A 12,062-nucleotide genomic window follows, 5' to 3' on the forward strand; every position below is an offset into this window, starting at 1 on the left:
AGGACAAGTGTCAATCATCAACCAAATGATATGAGTGCGTAAACCAAGATAAGTTTTTTAAATTAATTTGCTGACTTCCACTACTTCCTTTTATTTCCGAATTACATTATTTGAAGAATAATTACTAAACAAATAACTTGACACATCAAAAATAAAAAATGAAAAATAATTATTTATAGTAGCTATTACACATGTTATGCATAGTATTCAATTAAATCTTAAGATGAATAATAAATGGAAAATGAAAATGTAATAACTATATTTTTTAATGATTATATTTAATACAATTTTTATAAGTAACTTAAAAATAAATATAAATATCGGATATATTAAATCATTATATTTGAAACTTTGAAAATTAATATAAGGAATATAGAAAGAGACTGAAGCCTTACTTGATTGAAAGTAAGTTCATTAATAAAATCTAACATTCCAAGAAATAGCGTCCTTTTCTCACTTGTTTCATTTTTGCTAATCAACTTTCCGGGAAGTTAAAGAGTTGACTCCCTTTAACTAGAGAAATGACTTTCCTAACAAAATGTAGGTAAGTTCTATTTTCCTAGTTAAATTAATTAAAATACTATTATATCTCTGCATTTAATTAGTCAATTTAGTTACTGAGGGTAATATTAATTTTAATTAATTTAAAATAAAATGCAACTTTTCGGGAAGTTATTAAGTGAACCAAAAAATGAAAATATTAATTTCCTCCACACTAACTTTCTCAGCTAATAATCCGCTGGGGTACCATACAACAAACCCCCTATGTTTAAAAACGATATGTAAACCCTCTGATGTTTGTGGCGGCACTTGCTAAACCACCTGAGTTTAAAAATCGGTGATTTTTCAAAAAAGTGCAAACGTGGCGGCGAGTATTTTGTGTCAGACCCTGTCAGACCCAACAAAAATTTATCCCCATGTCAGGTGTTAACTGACATCTCATCACAAATTCAAAAATACCCAGAATACCCCAAAAATCAATTAAAAAGAAATAAAAATTCAACCAAACCATTCAAATCAAACCCAATTAAATTTAATCAAACCACTTCACCCTAACCATCCCCCACCATTTTCCATCCACTGTTCTTCGGGCACCACCACCCTCCTGCCGCCCCCGCCTCCATGTCCGAAATTTTTTTCCAGCCGACCATCTTCTTCATCAAAGAACAGACCCCGGTGGTCTGTTCTTGGATGAAGAACAGATCGATGATTTGTTCTTCATCAAAGAACAAAGACCTAGTGGGTCTGTTCTTTGATGAAGAACAAACCGCGAAAAACAATTACGGCCGTGAAGGCGGCGGCGTGTGGGTGGTGGTGGCCGGAAAAAAATATTGGTGGTGGCCAAAAAAAGGTGATGACAGTGGGCGGTGGTTAGAGGTGGAATGGTTCGGTTTGGTTTGATTTGAATGGTTGGGTTAAATTTTTCTATTTTTTTAATTGATTTTTGGGGTATTTTTGGTATTTTTGAATTTGTGATGAGGTGTCAGCTGACACCTGACATGAGGACAAATCTTTGTTGGGTCTGACACAAAAACCTCGCCGCCACGTGTTGGTAAAAATACGCAAGCATACGTAACCAACTTGTAATATAGACTGTAAAGTCCAAATATCGTACCCACATAGAAAGCTTCTTAAGACAACCAGTTAAAAGACTCGATTTGGATAGTCGAAAAGATAATTTGATTGATGTAATTAAACTAAATAAACTGAAAACAATAATTATAACTAAGATGACTAAAATTTAAATTTAATAAAGCTGAAATTAAACTAAGAATAGGCTGAAATTAAACTAAGAATAAACTATATGAGAAGGAAATCAGGGATTATTAACTATATTTATATTATTCAACAAATTGGTTATAGATTTAGTTGTTTTAACTGTAGTTCAGCCTAGTTAAAACCACCTATCGCTCTCTCAAGTCGCTACAGGCAAATACGCACACACAACAACCAATAGGCAAATCACTCACTCTCGTGTTATAATCAACCTAATTAACTAATGAATGGCGTTTATTAAGCAAATTCTAAGAACACGTATTCATTAATTCACTCTCGCGTAATTAATTCCTACGTTGTTAATCGCTATGGTTTATCTCAATTTAGCTCTCTTGAGTCAAAACCAAAATACAAGGCAATAGTTTAAGTGATCAGATTAAACTAAACATTAAAAACAACAACTAACTTGCAATTTGAACAATAATTCATAAACCCAATTCAATTAAATAAGCATAATTCAGTTAATAATCCCCAATTAAGGGTTCAATTACTCATTATCGGAGACAATTCAGCAATATAATCAATGGAATTCATAATGGAAAAGATAACAATGAAGTAGATCTCTCTGAAATAATCGTACCTTAATCGTAATAAATCCGACAATACTATTGATGAATAATCCAGAAAATTCCGTATGAAACGATGAACAAAACTCAAAATAGGCTAATCTGTTGTTTAGGTCAGATACAATAGTTAGCGAACCCTAATTATGATGTAAAAAGTGCTATTTATGTGTCTTCCGCCTCAGCTACTGACTTTAGGACGAGTTTCTATGAAAACCCGGAAACGTCCTTAAATTTAGTGAAGATCGGTGACATGTCGGGATATTTTTGTCCAATTTTCGTGAATTTCTGCCGTCATATGCACCCGAACATCAACCTTATGCGCCCGCATCTTCTGTCATGCGCCTGCATATTCTAGTTATGAAGGAAGTATGTGCCCGCATATATTGCTTGTGCGCCCGCACATGACATTTCCAGACTCAAAATTCTGCTTTTTGATTGTGCAACTCAGCTCCACTTCATTCCGACATCGAGCAGCTCCTGAATTTCACCAATTTAGCTCCGATATCCTAAATAGACGCACATTTATCCTGAAAAGCTTATAATGCTAATAAGATGACAAAACAACTTAAAAACAACTTAAAAACATATAAAAATATGCATATATCGAATCATAAACACACCTAAATATAGGAGTATTTCTACTCCTATCAAACATCCTCACACTTACCTTTTGCTTGTCCTCCAGCAAATAAAGAACAATGCCAACTACCAATCATCAACCCCTGCTAGAATTCATGAAACTAAAGCATTTTCACAACCCCTTAAATAATGAATCGATAAAAATATACCTTTGATGTAAACAACAATGAGAGAATAACATCAAATAACACAATGCCTAAGCCAAATCATAAATCAATAACATCGAGACTATACAGATACACTTATTAAAACATGATTTTGAAATCACATTGATCATAATGGCAATACAATCAATTCAAAAACAACAAACGAAATTCGAGCAGATGAGCAAAATCACAAGCCTGTATAATGAAATCACCAAGTAACTCCTCACAAGATAGTCTCTCGCACACAAGTGTAAAAGGTATAAAAATTTAAGCTCTTACATCAATACATGTAATCTTGCCATAAGTTTGCCTATAGTCCACAATTCCACTGCTAAGTTAAGTCAAACAAAAAGAATCAAAATGGACTTTTAAAGGGTTGGAATGGGGTCTAGGTTAGGGTGTGGAAAAAGGTAAATGACATGCTGAAAAATGACTTGACAAACCAACAAACATGAACTAGAAACTAATCAAATAAACACTTTCAACACTTCCTCTATTTCAATCTCTTTTTCTTTACTTTTCATATCTTGAGTTCTTATTTTCAGATTTATATCTTTTAAACTCAATTTTTCTATTTCTATTTCTCTTTCTTTTCTTTTGCTTTTCCATCTTTCTTTTATTTTTCGCTCTTTTTCTGAACTTCAAAAGGCAACACTAATCATCACAAACAAGAGATCATCAATCTAAAATCATGAGTTGAGGATGTTATACATCCTCACACTAATTTCCTGCATATTGTTGGCTAAAGCGCAACTTGTAATAATCCGGAAGTCGGATATCGATCCCACAAGGAGTGAATCTAGAGCGATTGACGAGAATGAATTTTAGTTGTTATTCAATTCGTTTAGCAAATCAAACGAATGGATTGAGTAATTATAACTACAAATAACTAAATTACTACTAACAAACAACACAAATCATAATCAACAAACTAGAATTAATAACGGTTGTAACAATAAAAGAAAGCGTCCAGGGGTCGGAACTACACCTAAATGTTCAAGACTACGGGATATGCAAATTTGGTATGAACGAGGACCGAATTGCTTCTAAAGCGCTACTCCCGCTCTCTCGAGCCTTAAAGAGTAATAAAACCGCATTTAATCAAGCAATTACTTTCTAGTGCGATACTAGAAATGTCTATTTTTTCTATTTTTATAAGACGGGGGATAAATTTATTGGGGTATGTAAGACACGGCCACCTTGGTATTAGATGGCTTAATTATCAATTAATAGAAAATTTATATTTTTGTATGCAAGCATTAGAGATTTATATAAACTTTAATAGTGGGTAGTGTTTTTTATCATTTAATTTTTAAAACTGAATAAAATAAGTTGTATACCAATAAAGCGAAGTAGGAAGGGTAGGTAGTTAAAAATAAAACAGATGTAGCCGGTCTTATGAACATCCTTAACTAGTTAAAATTTCCTAATATAGTAGTATTATAACGTAACTTCCGTACACATAATTAAATTAAGTGGATTTATATATTCAGAGACACATATTTATATACTTTTCGCTCCACCAATGGACTTCATAAAAGAAAACTGCGGTGGTCCACTCACGATTAAATATAAATATTAATACTATAACTAATAAGCACATCTAATAATGTGACCATAGTGCAAAAACAATGAGAAATGAAAAAATAAAATCAGTGAGTCAGTGACATGATTGATGTATAAAGCAGGAAAATAAAATCCAGTTTCTTAATTGATGTTGATGCGTTTCTTTTGCAAAATATATTATTTGATTTTGAAACATTATTGTTCATGTTATCTGAGATATAAAAGTGGAGCTTGCCCCTATATTCCCTGCACTATCCTCATATATTATCTTACCAAGTTAAAGGAATGTAATTTAATACTTTTGCATAATTTATTTTTTGGCTCATGGTTTACACTAATTCGCTTATTCCTTATTTTATTTATTTATATTCCGTAATTTATTTTATAATTCATTTGGCATCAATTTTCAAAATTTTAATAATAAAAATTTAAAATTTAAAATTAATGTTGAAATAAATTAAATAATTATATCTTTTTATTCCCACTCTTGAATAAACCATTATAATGATGCTTTTAGATGGCTAAAATTGTCTATGATCTCTTATGATAGAAAGGGCTTGTGAAAAGGCCTGTTGGGCTTACAATGGGTTGAAGATTATGGGCTCTTAAGGAGTAGGTCCAAGTAATGATAACAACTGCGTGTGCACACCACGCTCCATGAAGCGGCGTTAAAAAGAGAAAAATAGATATTTACCTAAATTACAAAAATAATTTGATATTCTACATCAGCAATGAAATCTTACGAAAAATACATCACGAATTTTCTAATTTTAAATTTTTACTCTCCGCTTTTTTTTAATTAAAAAATTACTCCTACTATATAAACTCAATGTTTAAAGAAATCATTACTTTTCACGCACAACTAGAAATCTTACTTTTCTCTCTCTATTTTTCTCTCTCTAAATTCTTCTCTCAGCTCGTAATCAAGCACGCTTCTTTGAAAAATTCTTCTTCGAAATTTCAGATTCCTAAATACAAATCTCTTCAACAGATCGATCACCGGAATTATTCTTCTCTGCTGCAAATCACATATAGAATTCAAGCAAAACAGCTCGATCTTCATAAAAACAGTGATTCTTAAAGGTAATTATCTGATCTTGTTAATAAAATTTACAGTTGTAACTGTTTTTTAAAATTTACAGTTGTAACAGCTCGATTTTCATAAAAACAGTGATTCTTAAACTCTAATTATCTGTTCTTGATAATATGATTATAATATTATTATTATCATATGATTATATTATAAAAATATTTTAGTTTAAATTGATCACATGATAATGTGATAATGTTATAATAACATGATAATAATATGTTATATTTTAACTGATAATCAAATGATAATATGTCTAAATTATTATAATCAGTTAATAAGTTTGCCTGATTATCATGTGATGTGATAATCAAATAACAATGTGTCCGAAATGTGATATGATAATGTGAATGTGTCTGAACTGTGATAACCAGTTGATAACCAGTTGATAACATGTGATAATTATGTCATAACCAGTTGATAACCAGTTGATAACCAGTTGATAACATGTGTCTGCTAATCAAATGATAATGTGTCTGCTAATCACATGATAATTTAACTTATCTGATAATCACATGATAATCACATGATAATGATAACCAGTTGATAACATGTGTCTGCTAATCAAATGATAATGATAACCAGTTGATAACCAGTTGATAACATGTGTCTGCTAATCAAATGATAATGTGTCTGCTAATCACATGATAATCACATGATAATCAAATAATAATAACATGATAATCACATGATAATGATAATTTTATGATATACATGTTTAATCAAATGATAATCACATGATAATGATAATAATATGATAATCAAATAATAATGTGTCTGTTTATTATCTTATGATAATCACATGATAATGATAATAATGTGATAATAATGTGATAATGATAATGATATGATAATGTGATAATCACATGATAATGATAATGTGTCCGAAATGTGATATGATAATGTGAATGTGTCTGAATTGTGATAACCAGTTGATAACCAGTTGATAACAGTAATAATGTCATAATCAGGTGATAATTCAAATTATCTGATAATCACATGATACTTTGTCTGATAATCACATGATAATCAAATAATAATGATAATAATATGATAATAATGTGATAATGATAATGATATGACAATGTGATAATAATTGTGATAATCACATGATACTTTGTCTGTGTATTATCTGATAATCACATGATAATTCAAATTATCATATTATTAGCTGAATATCTGCTAATCACAGGATAATATCATTATACAGCATTGTTATCATCTATTTTTCATTAATTTATCATCTATTTATCATTTTTCAGGATGGAAATTATTCAAGTGCTAATGCAACATGATGGACAATGGACAGAAGATGGAAAATATATAAACTTCAAAATAACAGGAATTTTATTGGAAATAGACTGCACATTTGAAAGTTTTATTGAATTGGTATATCAACATTTGCAAATTCAAGAGACTGACACTCAATTAGATATTCAATATCTAGTCAGTGATGATTATCCTCCAATCAAAATAAAAGATGAAGGAAGCCTCAGATTCTATATACAGTTAAAAAGGAGTGAAATGAACTTCACAAAATATCCAATCTGCATTATATTAAATAAGCCTATCAGATTTCTGGAATCATCATCATCAGCAGCTGCAAACGATTCAATTCTAGTTCAAGAAGACGATATGACATATCTGGATGAACAGTTCTTTAAAGAAAAAGAAATGTCTTGTTCAAATTTGGATATGATTGAATATGCAAACCTTCTTTGTGACCTTCAAGAGGATCTTCCGGAAACAGATTTTAATGAAGATTATATTGCAATAAATCAAACTAATCATAAATTAGAAGAAGGAGGCATATTCACTGATAAAGAATCAGTAATATCAGAGATGAGCCTCTATGGAATATCAGATCATTTTCAATACAAGGTACATTTCAATATTCTGTTTGTCCTTTTTATGTTATTATTATTTAAGTAATTATATTCTGAATTGTGATAATCAGTTGATAAGTTTGTGATACTTAAATGACAAGTTTGTGATACAGTTAACATTAGCATAACAGTATCAAAAACTGATTATTACTAATTACAGGTACAAAAATCATGCAAAAGACAGTACCGATTGAGATGTGTAGATGAATCTTGTGAATGGAAATTTTATGCGTCAAGGGTTGGAAACACAAAAATGTTTCAAGTACGAAAGTACAACAATGTTCATACATGTTCTTTGGAGATGAGAATGGGAGACCAGAAATATGTCAGCTCAAAAACAATAGCTAAAATCATCAAATCACAATTGTTGGATATAAAAACAATTTACACACCAAATGATATAATAAGAGACATGAGAAAGGATTACAGCATCAAATTAGATTATTGGAAAGCATGGAAATGTAGACAAATTGCACTAGAGCTTTTAAGAGGGAAACCAGAAGATTCATATGGTGTACTACCAAGATATCTTCACATGATAATGCAAACAAATCCAGGATCATTTGTAAGTTATAAAACAGATGTGGATGATACATTTCTCTATGCTTTCATGTCACTGAAGGCATCTATAAGTGGATGGAATCACTGTATTCCTATTATGATTGTGGATGCTACCTTTTTGAAAGGACCATATGGAGGTACTCTGTTTTCAGCATCAACTCTTGATGCAGCAGGTATGTTTTCAGCATTAAAGTTTTTATTAGCATACTGTTATCATTATGGCATTATCATGTGATAATCTGATAATCAAAACAAACTTTGATTTTACAGGAAAAATATTCCCTCTTGCATTTTCAATAACAGATTCAGAAAATGATGAATCATGGAATTGGTTTTTTACACACATCAAAAATGTTTTTGGTGTAAGGGAAGAAATGTGTATAATTTCAGACAGACATCAGAGCATTAAAAATGCAATAGAGAGTGTTTTTGCTGGAGAAGTTCAACATGATATTTGCATATATCATTTACTAAAAAACATGAAAAGCAAATTCAGAAGGAATCGGAAGACAATTAAAGATCTGTTCAAAGCAGCAGCAAGAGCTTATACAAAGGAAGAATTTAATACTCATATGGCAGAGCTTAACAATATAAATCCAGCAGTTATATCTTATCTCAAGGAAGCAGGATTCAAAAGGTGGGCAGTTTCACATTCTGTGAAAAAAAGATACAACATAATGACTTCAAATACGGCTGAGTCATTTAATGCAGCAGTAAATAGGGCAAGAGAATTACCAGTTACCATGCTTATGGAATACTTGAGAAGCTTGGTACAAAGATGGAGCTACAAAAACAGAAATCTTGCTAGAGGAACTTTCACAAAATTGACTACCAAATATGATTCTCTGCTAAGGGAAAATTATATTAATTCCCTCAAAATCGAGGTAAGCATTCATTTAAACATAATAGTATTCTGTTTATTATTAGCATTGTCATCTGTTTATCAGGTTCACTTTAGTATTATCATCTGTTTATCAAAGTTCAGTTTAATATTATCATCTGTTTATCAGGTTCAGCCATCTGATGATGACATATTTACTGTTACTGAAAATGGTAAACCCTCCACTGTTAACATCAAGGAAAAATCTTGCACATGCAACAGATATCAAGAAGAAATGATTCCATGTAAACATGCTGCTGCTGTATTCAATTACAAACATCAAGACCCAACTGAATATTGCTCAAAGTATTTCACAAATGAAGAAATGCTTGCTACATATGCAGAAACTGTATACCCGATTCCTAAAGAAGAAACATGGGAAGTCACTGCAGAGGTTGAAGATGTCATTATCTTACCTCCTATAGGAAGAATTAAACCTGGAAGACCAAAAAAAAGAAGAATAAAAGGACCAGATGAACAAAAAAATCAAAATAAGTGCAGCCGATGTGAAAAATATGGACATAATCGTAAGACTTGTAGAAATATTCCAAAAAAAGGCTAGAACTGTTCATTGAAAATTTAATTGTACTATTTTTCATTCAATAAAAAATTTTAATCATTCTTATATAATGTATTAATGATATAGAATAATTATCATAATATAGGTATGATAGGTATGATAATATTATCATATGAATATCACAATCATTCTTATATAATGTATTAATGATATAGAATAATTATCATAATATAGGTATGATAGGTATGAAAATATTATCATATGAATATCACAACATAATCATATAATTATCAACAGCATTAGACAACTTATCATTATTATAAAATTATCATTAGTTATCATGTGAGTATCATAAAATTTATCATTAAAGTGTAATCACATTATCATATTATTATCATTATCATCTGATTATCACCTGATTGATTATGACATAATTATCACCTGATTATCAAAAAACTGAAATTGTTATCATTAATCACATTATCATAAATTTATCACATTACCATTTTATCATAAAGTTATCACCTGATTATGACATAATTATCACCTGTTATAATTAGTCACATTATCATAAACTTATCATTTATCATTTTATCATCTGAATATCACCTGATTATGACATAATTATCACCTGTTTATTATTAGTCACATTATCATAAAGTTATCATTTGTTATTTTATCATCTGAGTATCACCTGATTATGACATAATTATTAATTATTACCTGAGTAGCAAAAAACTAAAATTGTAATCATTAACATTGTAAAAAACTTACACAACCATTTTTGTTCCAGAATCACATTTACACAATCACAAAACTTTAGTATAAGTTTTAAAAACTAAAAACAACAGTTCATTCAGAAATATAACCACATTTAGTCTTGATCTTCCACCTTCCATAGATGTACAAATTAGTTGCATATCTTTCACGAAGTCTAAAGACATCAATATTTCTCGGAATTGCCTTCCCTTCTATCAAGTATTCAGCAAAAGCCACAATGTACAAACCACAATCTCTGCATTGTTTAAAAAAATTGTCACTGTCTCAACATTTTAATTAATTGAAAAAAATAAAAAGAAATATGAAAGAAAAAGAAAGAAACTTACGCTTTTTCTTGAACAGGAAGTCTGTCAACATAAGCTACAGCAAATGGATCAATTTTACTCTTGTCCATATAATAAACAGAGTGGAAGTTGATATCACTCCGATCATAAAATCCAACAATGTCCAATATCAGCGGAAGCAATGTTGCATATGCAGTCATAACAGTAGCAGTATGATTATCATAAAGCTCACTCCTACGAGAGTTGTACACAAAAAAGGTCCTATACTCAAAACTGAGTTTAGCAAGAATCCAATGGTCCTGAGATTCACCATCAACTTTAAGGTGAACTGGAAACAGTATATTCTTCACATCAGACCAACACCTCTTATAAGCACCATCTTCTCCAACAATGAAATTATATAATTCAGCAAACATTGGTAAATCAGTCACACTACGTGTCTCCTGATAGAGTAAATACCCATTCTGAACATACTGATCGAAAAAATTACCACATACACTGTAATCATTGTTCAGAAACAAACACTTCTTCCTCAAATATGAAAACAGACAATCAATATGCTGAAAAAAAAAACAAAAAAAGTTAAAAACTTAGTAGGAGTATCATATAAAAACTCATTATCATAAGATAATCATACAGATAAAACTGTTATCATAATATTATCATTATATTATTATCATAATATTATGATAATATTGTTATCATACAGATAAAAACACCATTATCATAATATTATCATGTTATTATCTTAATAATATCCTATGTTATCATCATATTATCATTCCAATAAAATATCATATGCTTATATAAACTATAATAATATAAATAAATATAACTTACACTTGAATCCAAATAGGCTCCTGGTGTATGAAGCTTGTAAAAGAAATCTTTAGTAACAATACCCTCTCCACCAAGCCTTATCACTGGTCTTAACGTTTTGTAATTTGGATAATAAATTTCATTCCTACAAATTTCAAAACAAAATGTTAATAACAAATAAATAAATATCGACAGTATATTAAAAAAAATCAGATAACACAAAACTTACATTTCATTTTTCTTCTTGTATGTGCCAACACAAATCCAGTCATTAAATTCAGAAAGCCATTCTTGATTACACATATCAGACACACTTTCAACAATTAAAGGATTACGATTTACAAACGTATTACCAACTGCTTGAACTTTTCCAGGATTGTCTAAATTGCGAATTTTCATCAGCAGAGGAAACTGTTTTGCCATCATACTTGAACTATTCTCCAACTTTACATCCTTGTTCAACTCTTCATTCAGTTTTCTTTTTACAAGCTATTAAAATACAAAAAATAAATTATAAAAAACACTGATTAAATAAATAACATTATAATT

General features: G+C 30.1%; 2 protein-coding genes across 2 annotated transcripts in view; both read left to right on the forward strand.

The window, feature by feature from the left end:
- The window catches only part of LOC126680938 (probable rhamnogalacturonate lyase B), a 34,227-nt gene that overhangs the window by 7,372 nt on the left and 14,793 nt on the right, over nucleotides 1–12,062 (forward strand). The gene's annotated exons all lie outside the window — the stretch shown is intronic.
- LOC126680929 (uncharacterized) lies at nucleotides 5,585–9,740 on the forward strand. The gene is made up of 5 exons (XM_050376236.2): nucleotides 5,585–5,776; nucleotides 7,046–7,664; nucleotides 7,830–8,403; nucleotides 8,501–9,114; nucleotides 9,241–9,740. The coding sequence occupies exons 2-5, from the start codon at nucleotides 7,047–7,049 to the stop codon at nucleotides 9,670–9,672; spliced, it is 2,238 nt and encodes a 745-aa protein (XP_050232193.1). The 5' UTR covers nucleotides 5,585–5,776; nucleotide 7,046; the 3' UTR covers nucleotides 9,673–9,740.

This window comes from Mercurialis annua, linkage group LG1-X (assembly GCF_937616625.2).
Source record: "Mercurialis annua linkage group LG1-X, ddMerAnnu1.2, whole genome shotgun sequence".
NCBI classification, from domain to species: domain Eukaryota; kingdom Viridiplantae; phylum Streptophyta; class Magnoliopsida; order Malpighiales; family Euphorbiaceae; genus Mercurialis; species Mercurialis annua.